This window comes from Pseudomyrmex gracilis, unplaced genomic scaffold (assembly GCF_002006095.1).
Source record: "Pseudomyrmex gracilis isolate BER0280 unplaced genomic scaffold, ASM200609v1 scaffold_180, whole genome shotgun sequence".
Lineage (NCBI taxonomy): Eukaryota > Metazoa > Arthropoda > Insecta > Hymenoptera > Formicidae > Pseudomyrmex > Pseudomyrmex gracilis.
Window position 1 is genome coordinate 126,785 of NW_018020764.1, and position 13,621 is coordinate 140,405.

General features: G+C 44.3%; 2 protein-coding genes across 3 annotated transcripts in view; one reads left to right on the forward strand and one right to left on the reverse strand.

The window, feature by feature from the left end:
* LOC109857989 (probable GPI-anchored adhesin-like protein PGA55) overlaps window positions 1-13,621 on the forward strand; it is a 29,610-nt gene continuing 15,989 nt past the window's right edge. The window contains exons 1-5 of the mRNA XM_020434821.1: window positions 1-551; window positions 1,177-1,319; window positions 1,575-1,728; window positions 2,429-2,663; window positions 3,308-3,417. Coding sequence (XP_020290410.1) covers window positions 304-551; window positions 1,177-1,319; window positions 1,575-1,728; window positions 2,429-2,663; window positions 3,308-3,417 — 890 coding nt within the window. The 5' untranslated portion in view covers window positions 1-303. The remainder of the gene's footprint in view (window positions 552-1,176; window positions 1,320-1,574; window positions 1,729-2,428; window positions 2,664-3,307; window positions 3,418-13,621) is intronic.
* Window positions 4,368-7,704, reverse strand: LOC109857992 (prolyl 3-hydroxylase OGFOD1). 2 transcript variants are annotated; one of them, XM_020434828.1, is made up of 2 exons: window positions 7,375-7,704; window positions 4,368-7,225 (listed from the first exon to the last, which is right to left on the reverse strand). In XM_020434828.1, exon 2 carries the CDS (start codon window positions 6,693-6,695, stop codon window positions 4,677-4,679), a length of 2,019 nt encoding a protein of 672 aa, XP_020290417.1. In that variant the 5' UTR covers window positions 6,696-7,225; window positions 7,375-7,704; the 3' UTR covers window positions 4,368-4,676. The 2 variants fall into 2 exon arrangements, with proteins under 2 accessions (XP_020290417.1, XP_020290416.1); XM_020434827.1 differs by having other exon boundaries at window positions 7,314-7,383.

A 13,621-nucleotide genomic window follows, 5' to 3' on the forward strand; every position in this document is an offset into this window, starting at 1 on the left:
TAAAAACACCAATTGATATCGAGAAAAAAAAAATTCCATGACCGAGAATTCGGCCGCAGTGCGACTTTCTGCGCGAACGAGATCGAAAGATCGCGCGCACACACACACACACACACACACGGTGTTGCACGTGTGACGCGCCATCGAGAAAAACACGCGAACGCTTGTAATACGGAAAATAAGCGTGGAAGAGGGGGATATGTGAGAGATCATCATCGCCATCGGACGGGCAATAAGGTCGAGAGCAATTGAACTCTCCCCGGCGTGCGTCCCCGGTGTATTTCGTTGTCCTCGTCGTTGTCAATGAGCGATTCTCATCGCGCCCGCTCATCGATCATGGAGAGAAAAAGCGGCGGAGAAGCGCGGCCGAACATCGAGATCGTGCGCGTCTCGTCCATCGAGCGCAGCAAGTTCCGGCCGTTGGATGGAGTGCAGCTGCGCGCCGCTTACACCCACGTGCGAGTCGGCACTTATTGCCCGCCGGAACCGGAAGCGACCGGCAGACCGATTGAGAGCAAACCGCCGATCGAGCAGACGCGACGTTTCAAGAAGTGAGTGTAGCATGTATATATATATATATATATCGTTTTATTACCTTTCGCGATTTCGACTTGTTCGCGAGATCGAAGTGTTCTCTTATCGCGATACAGGCGACGGCCGGTCTCACCGAGATAACAGCCTATCTCGGTGCTTCGCGTATTATTTTATTATTTTCACGTCGCGATATTATTTTTTCGCGATATTGTTTTTACTTTTCTCGGTGCCACATACGAACGACACAATTGCACGCGTTTTCCCTTCTCAAAAAAAAAAAAAAAAAATTGAAATGAGAAAATATTTCACTATTATTATTATTATTATCATTATTGTCTGCGTGCTGTAGAAAAAAGCTTTCCGAGTCGCAAAATCAGAAATGAAATTGAATTTTCCACAACACAAATCCGACAAAGTTGCTCAATGCTATTGACGTTTTCTTGGTCGAGTATGAAAAACTGTCGCATAGGAGACGATATAAATTGCGCGATGCGGTAACTTTGTGGCGCAAGCTCCGTTCGCGACGCAAATATCGCTCTCTTTCGGGATTTAAATAATAAATTCAAACGTCTTTTTCTCGACATCATCGATATCGCGTCTCGTGACTCGTGGAAAGTACTTGTCGGAATTATTTTTCTTCAGAAACTTGGGACCAGTGTCAAGACTGCTGAGACGTCGTCATCACGCGACATACCTTGCCACCAAATCCTGTGATAACATTTATAGCGTGAATAAAAATAGTAATTCCCTGGACTGGAGGGTCGAGCCGGGAGCCAACGAGTCAGGTAATCCATTAAATATGACTCACTGAAGTGTTCATTAACAAATGGCGATACCTTCGTCCGACTGGCGCTTTATCGCGGCTATTATTACTCCGACACACATTTTTATCGAGCGTGACATTGGTTCTTCGTGACGCTTCGAAGTTTGTTCGAAAATTTTGCGGGACAATTTTTCATCGTTTTTTTTTTTTTTTTTTTTTTTTTAATGATATTTCTCTTTTGTTTTGCGATCGATGATCGGCGGGAACGTCGTTTCAGATCTGCAAGCCAGACAGAGCAGCAGTCTGGACTGGCGGGTCGGAAGATCCGTCACTTTCGGCTCGAACCGGTTGCGGGACGCGACGCGAAGCGCCGAGCAACTTTCCAGGAGCGCGCCTCTCACCTCCGATCATCTTCAAACACCGAGCACGAGGTGGGTATATGTTTACTAATCTGCGCGCGCGCGCGCGCAATTCGCTTCGCGTGCAATCTCCCGGCGTGTTTTCGCTCGCACGCAACGAAAGCAAATAATTTATGATAAGCTCATTCGAGACACGCCCGCTGCGCCGTTTCGCGCGCTGGACAAGCGAAAAAAAAAAGTACAAGTCGGGGATGCGAATCGAGGAGGAAATCAGTGGATGGTTTATCACGGGAGGGGAGGAAAAGGAGGGATTACTGTCGAATGTGCGAATCGCGGTGAAGCGGTGTCGACACGCGCCGCGAAATGATATAGCGGAGAAGAGTTTGCGTTGGATACGGTAATTAATAATTAGAAGAAACACCTCGCGTTCGCGCTCGAAAGGTTTGTGCGAGGGAAACGCAGAACCTTAGGAAGGGGAAGAAACTCAACTCGGCACGGAAAAGAGGATAACATTGACTGCATGTTTGCGAAACAATTAGCGAAGTTGGAACATTGTACCGAGCGGTGCGTACGCGGTTTTCAAATGTAACTGGGACGCGCAATTCGAGATTTGTTATTAAAAATACGAGTCTTGCGAAAGTTTCGATAAATTTTCCGTGCGAATGAATCTGTCCCGCGCGTATCTCACGTTTATTTTTAAATAAATCTCGATCAAACATTCGCGATATAACGCGCGTTTTCTACGCTCGAGTGACAAACGCTATCGCTTTAGATCGAGACTCGTGTCGTTACTGAGACGACTCTCCCCGCGTCTGTCCCGGCCCGGAAGCAAGGGCTCGCTGCAATCGTCCCCGACGATCTGTCCCTGGGTCCAGGTCGAGTACTCGACGGAATCCATCGAGAGCGGTAAGCGAGAGGAGTTGCAGGAAAGCGACGTCAGTTTCCAGCAGGAATTGCAACTGAACGAGCTGCGGAAACGAATGGCCGGGATCGCCTCCACGTCACAGGTGAATCAGTAAAATACCGATATCTGTGCAATCCCTCTCCTCTGTTCGGTCCCGATCGCGCGCGACAATCGATATAATCGTTTAATTATACGAAATTAATTAGCGAGACCACAGTTTGTCGATAAAAAAAAAAAAAAGAAAAAACGTGTCCGATTCGCGCGCGAATTCTGTCGACAACTCAATCGCGACGATGCGAAAGATATTTCGTCGTAAAATACAATCAGCTACTTCGTGACGATCTGAAACCTCTTCTCTGAAATTTTTTTATTCGGAACCACTTCGTATTTCTTCCCGGCGACCAAAACGACGATCGGACGATTAGATTTACGACCGCTCGAAAGAATGTCGGACGGACGAAATCAGCCGGAACGGAAAGCCGCGTATCGAAAAGGTGCGCCTCCGTTGATAGCTTCCGGCGCGATCGCGCTCGAAATAGAAGACGTCGCAAAAGGAACAACAACGGTCGGATAAAGTTTCCCTTTCAGTTTTGCTCGCACGGGAGAGCGACTGAACTTCTTCAACACGCTCGCTCGCGAAACTTCCTCGAGCGCCAAGTGTGCGTACGTATGTGTGCTCGTGCGAAATTATGATCCTCGTCTCGCGGAAACGCGTTCGCACTGAAGAAACGGTTTATCACGTCTCAGATTACGGCGAGGAACGCCACCAGGGATGGCGCAGCGGAACTGCGAAACGTGCCACGACCCAGGATCCAAGTGCAGGAACCTGAAACCGATTGCGACTACGATCACAGAACGTAAGCCCTCACACACATTTTTTTTCTCGATCTTTTCGCTCTTCCGCGAGAAAATTCCGTTGGAGAATTTTCCGTGTTCGATCTCGAGTTCGAACGAGCGAGTCGTCTTGCGCATCGCGAACTGTTAAAAAAATCACACTCGGGAACGGTTCGAAAGAAAAGTTTCCGGGAAAACTTACGGCGAAAATTATCGCATTTCAAATATCCTCTCGAACTATTCGCCCGGCAAACTTTTTTCTCGAACGTTCGCTCAACCCTTGAATTTTCTCCCTGCATCACAATTGCATGAATCCCGCAAATGTTTGTTGTGACACAAAATGACAACGATTGTTTGTTACTTCATGTGTGTGTATATATCACGTCGAATAAAACAAACTGCGTATGTTTCCTTGCATTACGATATCTTAATCTCTCACCACCTTTGCAAAAACTCACGTAATTTTAATTAAAATAATAACCGTCGCAAAACTTTCGCAAATCCGTAAATCGCCGATGATAAACGATGACGTTTCGGTTTTTTTTTAATAAAACGTTTCAACTTCTTCGACATCGCGCGCTTAGGGGATACACGTTACGATCGATTGTGTACACATCACGCTAAAAAGATTTCCTGCACGTTGCGTCCCTTAGAGTCCAGAGCCTTCCGACTCTGATCACGTGACCGCATAGAAATCTTACGGCGCAAACCGCACGCCGTGCGCGAGTTGGAAGGCTCTTGTCTTTAGAGAGCCTATGTGTCTCTCTTCTCTCGAAATATTTGGTCCTTTGGACTTTTCGCATTCTGTTGTATATAAAATTCTTGTGTTCCCGTTACAGTAGAATTTATCGGTTCTCAACAATTTCTTTTTCTACTATAAATAAAGGAGAGTGAAGAAAGAGAACTTGCTTGTGGAGTGACAAATGTTGATAATTTTGTTCGCTAAGAAGCAAACAATTTCGTATGTGTAACACATACATATGTATTTACATTTATAAATGTGTCATATATTTACATTTTGTTGGGAGGGAAAAAAACCAAATGCGACTACAAGTAAATGTTCTGACAAATATGTACAACAATAATATATTGTTATGTAAATTTTTGCACCATGATATCTGATAGATGACGTTGCGCGTTTCACCAAAAAAACTTAATTTTCAATATGAATGCAAATAACGACGATGTTTGCCACATTGACTTGTGCGGTACGCACCGGTCTTTTGATTTATATCGGTTTTATTGACGAAGACGCAATATTGTTCCAGACATTTACTACGCGCTATTCGCGATAAGTGCACACCAAGTTGTAAAAGTAACCGTCGAACAGGTGATTTATGTACGGATGGAAACGATACACTCGCGTCTGTCTGTAAACTATCAAAAGATGATTGTCTTTCTGCGGGACTTGAATGAAAACGCCGTTCTCGTTATTAGGGTCCACATAATCGAAAGTGCTAAGTTTGCGGGAACACTTGTTGTGAAACTGCAGTATAACGTCGAGCACATATTCGGCGTTGCTGTCGTCAGAATCGGACGTGTAATCGTCACTGGAACCGTTGCTTAACTCCATGTCCGACGACAAGTAATCGTCAATTGATGTGGATCGGGAGTCGTCCGACGAAAGAACCTCGGGAGAAGATTCTTTCGTTAATTCTGCATCCTTGTTTGTACTCGAAGAGCTGGTGATGACGTTCTTCTGACTGTCGGAATACTTGGCTACCTTTTCGCAAATACCATCGGACGGAGAAGTTCTGATGGTTCTTTTATTTCGATTCGTTTGACTGCTTTTCGCGTCAGACTTCGAAGATGATGCGACGTCCGTCGACGATGTGACGTTCGTGGTATTAGTCAATGATGTGACGTTTGTGGTATTAGTCAATGATGTTTCGTCCGAAGGACTGTCGGAATACTTGGCTACCTTTCCGAAAGTACCATCAGACGAAGGAGAACTGATGCTTTTTTTATTTCGATTCGTTGGACTGATTTTCGCGTCAGACCTCGAGAGTGATGCGACGTCCGTCGACGATGTGGTGTTCGTGGTACTTCTCAATGATGTGTCATCATCCGAAGGACGAGCGAGTCTCGAGTCCGAATCGGAACTCGCCAACTTGCGAGTATCACACAAAAGTGTGTAACAACCTTTTGACCATCTTTGCAGCTCTATTGTCATTGTAGGTCTCACAGCTTGCTGATCGGGCATCAAGCTGAGTCCCGTGTACTTAGTTAACAGTCGAAAGAAGGATTTGGATTTGAACATGTTGAGAAATAGTTTGAGACATAACGGCAAGGTTTCCTCGTCAGCTATCTCGTAGGTACGTAAGTTAGGTGGACCCACCAATCGCCAGGTGATATCTTCCGCCTGTATGGCGTTCGTGAGCATCTCAAACACAGAGGGCTTCACGAAGGTTGGAATCAATATGTAAGACTGTTGTTCCACATTCTTGTGAATATCTTTTATTACATTAGACGACAGATAATTACGACTAATCCACGATTTCAAATTTTCTTCAGCGCTTGGTTCGAAAAATACTTTTTCTGGCCACAATTTTATCATTATCTCCTTTTGATCGTTTCTCAAAGAACCGTGAAACCAACCGTTAATTGACCATCTGCATTTATTGGCAGCCTCTACCTCGGCCACTTGATGGTAGGATTTATCCGAAACTTCGAAGAAAACGAGAGAATTGTGAGCCGGTACAATTGTATGTACTATTTCTCTGGGTTGACCGTGTTCGTCTGTGTCAAAAATATCTAAACTACCTCCGTCGTGCAGTCCCCAACCTTTGTGTAAATACAATATAAATGCTATCTTCCTGGTGTGACACATGTTATCATCGTGGCACAGTAAATAGTCCGTATCGTAGTAACGAGAACTTGTCATTGTCACTTTTGTGTTTAACTTGATGCCTGTATTACGTTCCAACCACAATCCCAGGTCTATCTGTAAAGCTCTGTACAACAACTGGATGTTGTCACCAGGAACTTCGGACAGGTCCATGCTTTTTGAAAATTTGTAAAGATCACTGGTTAATTGCACGTGATCAAGCTTGTCCACTTCTGTCATTAAATCACTTAGGAACTTTTTACTTTTTATGAAATGCGATATTTTGCAGTGTCTAAAAGGTTTTGGATAAATGTTGAAGTAGACGTCGGACGACCTGTCAACGTCGTGATATATCTTCACACGTTCGTGCCAGTGCTTTTGAAAGACTTCTTGAACCTCCGTGCTATTGAACAAGTTATCCGAGAACAATCCGTATCTTTGCTGCGTTAACGTCAAACTTTTCCTATCCGCCATGTTTTCCTCGAGCTTACTCAATGTTAAAGTGTAGAAAACGGACAAATCCACAATTCTGTCTCTTCGGTAGATCTTTCTTTACAAATTGTCTAATCATGCAAAGCTTTTGCATGCATACAATATATATTTCTTTAATATATATACATACATATATATATTTATATTAAATATATATTTCTTTTTGTGTATGATACGTAAGTATCAAGTATATATTGTTCAACAGAAAACAAACTGCCGTCACGACTCATAAATCGCAAGTGGTTTGTAATTCTCGCACTGTTTGCGATTGTGTGGCGGAACCTAACCTCTCTATTTCTCTCTTTTCTTTTCTCTCAAATGTTTATACAACAATTCGATAATCTTAAAAGGTCACCTGATTGACAATTTCAACTGATCTCTTCAACAAATCTCAGTATATTACACGACGTTATGCACTTACCGTGCAATATATTTCTCGATTATTCGTTCTTGTTGTTCGATGATCGCAAAAGCACATGGTTCTGCGGCACGTGCGTACGAATATGTTAATCCTGCGAACAGAATATCAAAAATAATTAAAATATTAAATTTAAAACGTGCGCGTGACAATTTTAGCGATCGAGCGAGCATCCGACTTACAATCGAGTGATTTACAAAATCAGAAATTGCGAACGACGTACAATTCAACGAAAGAACTAACCTATTTTCGTCACATGTGCAAAGCAAAGTACACGTACGTTCCGGCGTCGGCGGCACCAGTAGATATACCCGTGATATGCGATGCGAATGCGTCAAAATCCGGCGGCCTCGGCGACGATACTCGCACGTATCAATCTTGCGAAAAACATTAGCCCGATCGAAGATCACACGGGAGTGCAGCACGCGTTTCTTCGAAGCTCACTTTTCTCGCGTCTTTATCTTCCCAAGAGTTTTTTTTAATTGTCGTTTGTTGCTTGACTGTTTTTTTCTCTCAGTTGTTCGAAACGCTGTTTATTTCCCAAACGTAACAAACTCGGCGACAACAACGACGAGACGTCGAAAACGCGGTTTAGAATTGACGCGTTCGAAACTGACGCGCTTCGCCGCAACGCCGCTCGGCGGCGCGAGCGTCGCTCTGTGGCAACATGGCGGGCGAGTGTCGCGTTTGACGGGTGTTGTTGCGTGGTCGCGTGGAGAGAAGAGATTCGCGGGGGCACACCCGCTAAACTGTTGCGAGGTGGGTGAGTGCTTTGTGAGCAGCACGCGCGGCAATCCGGCAATCATCACACGAGGACCCTACCGTTCGCCGGCCATCCTGGAGCTCGACATTCGCGGAACGCGCGTATATCGTGAGTAAATATTACAACATACACATGTACAATCGCGTGTGGCCCAGAGGCACGTTGTGTGCACGCGCTCTACGTGACAAGTTCCGTCGGCGGTGCTGACGAGAGACCTGCCTTGTTTCCTCCTTTCGTTCCCTTTTTCCGGTCGGTTTCCTTATTCTCTCTTCTTCTCGTAATTTCGATTTTTTTCCCAAACAACAAAATTTGCGTTGCCTGCGCGTTTTTCTCACGAAAACCTTATCTGAAAACGATACCTTTTTTTGAAAATTTATCATTGCGAGCAGGTAAACACGCGCCGCAGGACACCTTTCATCGAGGAGCTTTGTGATTTTCGTTGTTTTCGAGCGTGTTCGAAAACCGGAATCGCACACAACGAATATCTTCAAGGTGCGATCTCACGTAAAAGAGAGAGAGAGAGAGAATTTTTTGCGTATCGCTCCGATCGCTTGTGAATTTCGAAGTGTTTCATGAAGATGAGTCAAAACCTGTGTGAAGGGAAAAAAAGATTAGAACGTTTTGTAGATAAGTACTTATCGGGACAAATTCTCGAGTATTCCCGGCTCCGATTCACGTTATTTGGTTGGTTTCTTTTTACTTAACAAGAAAGAAGTGTGTGTGTTTTTTTTCCATTGCGATAATAAAACGGCGCACTCGATACAACGCCGTTGAAGGATTTGACGCAAAAAATTGGCGAAAAATATTCACAATGTTATTTAATTTATCTCCGTTTTTCGCGTTGTTTGATTCAATATGTTCTCTTATAATGTTTCCGTAACGTGTTTCCGTACAATTTGTTTGTTTCTTGAATCGCACGCCTCGTACACACGCACACAACATGACACATTTAATATTTATAAACCGGTCATTGTTGGGCGTACACGGGAAACCCAGTCATCGATCCGATGACTCGGTTTCTCGAACCGAGTTGTGGAAAAATCGAACGTTTCGTTTCTCATCGCGCAGGACGAGAGAGTCTCGGTTCTCCGTTTCGCGATCTCTCGATTCTCCTTCGCGGAGATATTTATCGTCGGCTTAGCGAGCCGTCCTTGGAGCCGTACTTTCCTCGCAGGCGGTCTCTCTGCTGCGACCGCGATCCGCGGGCCCGAGAACAAGTCGGCGAATTTTGCAAAACCCTACCGTGTGTGTCGACATTCCGCGGAGGCGAATCCGGCCCGCGCGATTCGGACCTGTTGTCGACAACAGGATCGACACAACGGTGATCGTTTTAACCGTTTACATCGTGTTGCTACAACGGCGGTGTTGTTGGTCGTGTTTGTTCTCTTTTTTTTTTTTTTTTTCTTACTCTTTCTCCCGGTGAATCGTGGCGTGCTGTGGTGTGCTATCGATTTGGTAAGTGCAGTCACGTGTGCCGCGCGATGCAGTCGGCGCAGTTTTTTTTTTCTCTCGTCGTTCGGTTTCTAATGCCGTGAGCCGATAATACGCGCTCGTTCTCTCCCGCGTGTGTATATTCAATTCTGAAGAATTAGAAATATATTCTGACGCGAACGTGTATATTTTGGTTGATGAGTCAGCACCAGGCGCGTATTGTACATTAAAAGAAAAGAAAAGAAAACCGGTTCACTTGAGTTTTATCTCAAATTTTTCACTTGACACTTGAACACGTAACGTGGATAGAGAAAATCGAGCGTCAAGGATCTTTTATTTAAGAGCAATTTATTAAAATCGTTCTCGAAAGCTTACACGCGCGTAAGCAACGCGCAAAGTGATCGATGCGTCACTCGAAAAAATATGTGATTGGACAAGATCGTGCGCCTTCATTCTTCATGCACTTCCGCACTGATGAGATGGGTCGTTACTCTTCTTTCTTTTCTGGCCTCTCTTCGGCAGGTAGAAAATCCTTGTCTGGCGAGACGTGAGAGATGTGCTGAATTCAGTGATTTCGCCACTTTGCCGAACTGTCAATCAACGTCATTAAACCGAGGGTTCGACGTACGTACGTCATTGTGTGTAGCCGTGTGCGCGTAAAAGGTCGCGCAAACCGTTACGCGTGTTTTGCACGTGAAAAAAAAAAAAAAAAGAGAATATGTCGAGAGAGAGAGACGTGCGTGCGCGTATAACCCGTTTATTCGTTCGTTGCATGCTTTGCGGTTCTTGTACGCGAGTTGTTACGATAATAATTGTAATTATAAAACCATTAAATAATTCTTTGATAAAAAATGTAGTGGTGGAAGATGAGGCGGAATAATTGCAGAAATTGAATTAAGACGCGCGGGAGCTAAGTGACGCAAATAATAATCAATTAATAAATAGTTTTTACGGTCAATATACAAACCAAAAAATATACTTTTTAAACGTGTTCAATTTAATAGAGAAATTTGAATTGATTTTAAAATTCATTTAAAGTGCTTTCAAATATACAAATTGTCCAATTAATCTTCTTATAAAATAAAAAAAAAAAAAAACCCATTGCAAGAAAAAGATATCTCTGCCAGGAGTCGAATCCGGATTTCCCGCATTCCTTGTAGTCGCCTTTTATCGGTCATCAAGGCACTAGGTGAATTTCTCGCAATGTTCAACCGTGTGGTTCTGTTTATATATTAATTTACACGTTTAAAAACCACATATGTATTAGATCTTATTCACTGTAAATGCTATCTGTGTTGGTTGAATACTTTCGCGAGCTTAAATTTGTAGTAATAACAATATTATTATTAGATATTGTCACAAATTAATTCTATAGAAAAATATCATTTTTTGAGAGAGGATGATTTATGATAAAAAAAAAAAAAATACACAAATTAGAAAACAAATATTTTTATTAGGTCAAAATTCAAAACGAGAACAACACGGACGACCAATGGGAGTCACGACACCGAGAGCGGAGCGTAATGAAACCGCTTGAATCTAATTTGATGTATACAATGTGTTGGAAATGCTTACGTCGAGAGAGCGGTATTTCCCTTCTCTCTTCTCGCTCTCCGGAGAGACGATACACGATGGCAGAGCCTAGCGGCTCGCCACATTCAATTCGCTTATGGCATCGTTCATTCGTCAGAGTGCGACGTGCTTTCGAGTGCAGCGTGTGCGCGCTGTCAAGAGATTCCGGGGTGGTCGGGGTCTTGCACGCGCGCGATTTATCGTCATTGTTCCCGTGTGTGCGTGTGTATCTGTGTGTGCGCAGTTTGTTATGAGAGTGACTCTCGAGTTTGGCTGTCAGTATGGTGCTGCGTCGAGGTAACGGCACTGTTACGCGCCGATATCGATTCGATTGTAGATCGCAAAGTAGAGCAATCGGCGACGCGAGTCGGCGACGCGATCGCGGCGAATCATCGATTCGAATTAACTCGGGGATATAAATGTCTGCAGCAATCATCGTTTCGCTCTTGTGTCTTTGTTGCAAGCAGTTACTGCGTCATGTTTATCTCTGTTTTACGGTTTTTTTTACAGCGCGTTCTCATTTGTCTGCGCTCATTTGTTACACGCGCACAATTGAAAAAGTCGGATATAATTAGGTTGTTATTCTACTTTTGGTTTTTTATTCGATTGTTCAATTATAATTAATTCTTCATAATTTCGCAAATTTGTTATTAAGGAAGTAATCTTGCTCTCTTCCCTCGCATACCTCGGGGAAATTGCGAATTTTCGTCCGGCTGCTTCACCGCTTTGGTCACGCGTGACTCTCGCATCATCGCGAGAGTCTAACCACGATAAAATGCGCTCGGCATGACAGCAGCAGCAGCAGCTGCTGCTGCTGCTGCTGCGTTGCAACTCGGAGCGGCGATGATTGCCGCATAATTTCTCAGCCGCTGTATAAAATATTCCGCGCGCGCGAGCTGTCGCGTACGGTATCGCAAGATTAAGAAAACTGGAAACACCGATATACAACGGCTCGAAATTGCGGGCCTTTTAATGACCGGTTTCTCTCCCAAGCGCAATCGAGATTTTTCGTCGGCGAATCGCGGAAGCGAGTTTGCTCGCTCGTTACGGGGCTTACAAGAAAATGCGGATAATTCGCGCAGCCCCGTCCAAAGAGCGAGTCGAAATGGTCCTAGACACCTCAGAACGTTATTTCTATCTATTTATATCGCCAACATGTGGCTAAATTCGAACGCGCGCCGCGCGTCGTCTTCGTCGACGGATATTGTCGTCTTTATTGTGACGTGCTTATCGTCACAGTTCGCCGAACGTTTCATTCGTGTGCGCGTGTGTGTGTGTTTGTACCTCACGAATATCAACAGCACCGGCCGGCACGAAATTACCGTACGAACGTATACTCTTTGTTGCCCGGTTTTACGCGAAACATCGTACAGTACATTACACGTACCGGTTCCGTCGCCGATCGATAAACAGGAATAAAGAACCGCGCGTTATACGTGCTCTTCTCCGTATCGCATTTAGCTCCTTTAATGTTTCTTCGAAGAAGACTGGTGGAGGATTGTAACTAATTTCGAACGAAGCGCTCAAAGAATTTTTTTCACTACGTAAAAAGAGACACTAATGATATTTTTATAACATGATAAATAACACGGAATATTTTTACACTCCAAAGTGGTCTGTTAGGAAGATTATGGTCGCACAACAGGTGTGTTTGAATACGCGCGTCACGTCTGTTGATTTGTTTCTGTTTTTTTTTTGTCGCGCGTATAAGCCGACAATCGTCAGCATTTCTCTCTCTATCTATCTATCTCTCTCTCTCTCGTGTGATGGATGTAAATGCGCTATCAAATGCAGCTTTATAACAGCTCGCGGTTAAGCCTGTACTTATTCATTGTGTAACGGTGGTGCCATTAACCGCGCCGAGGGTTACCCCGGTGACCCTGTTTGCGTTTATTTCCTATATCCAGCTCTCATTGTGCGGCGTGTCGTCGTTGCGCCGCGTCAGGGTGGTGGGAGGCGAGGCAAGGGTCACCCCCTCGTAACGCGGTTGATTTTATATGCGGCTCGTCGGGCTAATATCTGGAACGTAACAGGTTCTTTTATGGTGGCCCCTACTTCTATCCGCGCGACCCGCCTCCTCGCATAATTTATCGCATTCGCGTGGGCGACGCGAGAAAGATAGACGCACAGGCAACCTGCATCCCGCGACGGAGACTAGCTTTACCTTTTTCGGAAATCCGGTTCCCCTCTCTCTTTCTCTCTCCTTCCTCCTCTTTCTTTTTCTGTATCTCTCGTCAGAAAAGAAAAAAAAACAGACCGCATAGAGCAAATAAAAAAACACGCAATCGTGTTACAATGCACAACGGTATTGTCTGTCTTTTCCTGCGTGTTTGACCGCTCGAGACGGAAACAAACGTCAACGTTCCTTTCCGTCCGCGGAAATTGTGCGGCAAATCGCTCGAAGGCACATCGGACTCGCAAACTGCGACCGATTTACCTTTGCGTATACTCCGCGCGCGGATAGAAATGTCATTCGAGAGTTACATCGAACCACATTTAACAACCGTGCGCACATGTGAGATACTAAAGTCAAATGTGCGGAAACTTATTTAAGCATGTAATAGTACGACACAAAGAAAAAGAGTAGTCTGATAATTGCACACACTTAACATGCTCTGTTCCACTTTGATTCACATTTCCATTTGCGAACACGTATTTAAAAAAAAAAAAAAAAAAAAAAAAAACAAACATATTTATCAAAATTCTAAAGTAATCTTAAGAGTA

Excerpts from the sequence above, each read along its gene's own strand:
- LOC109857992 (XM_020434828.1), bottom strand. The coding sequence starts at position 6,695 with ATGGCGGATAGGAAAAGTTTGACGTTAACGCAGCAAAGATACGGATTG.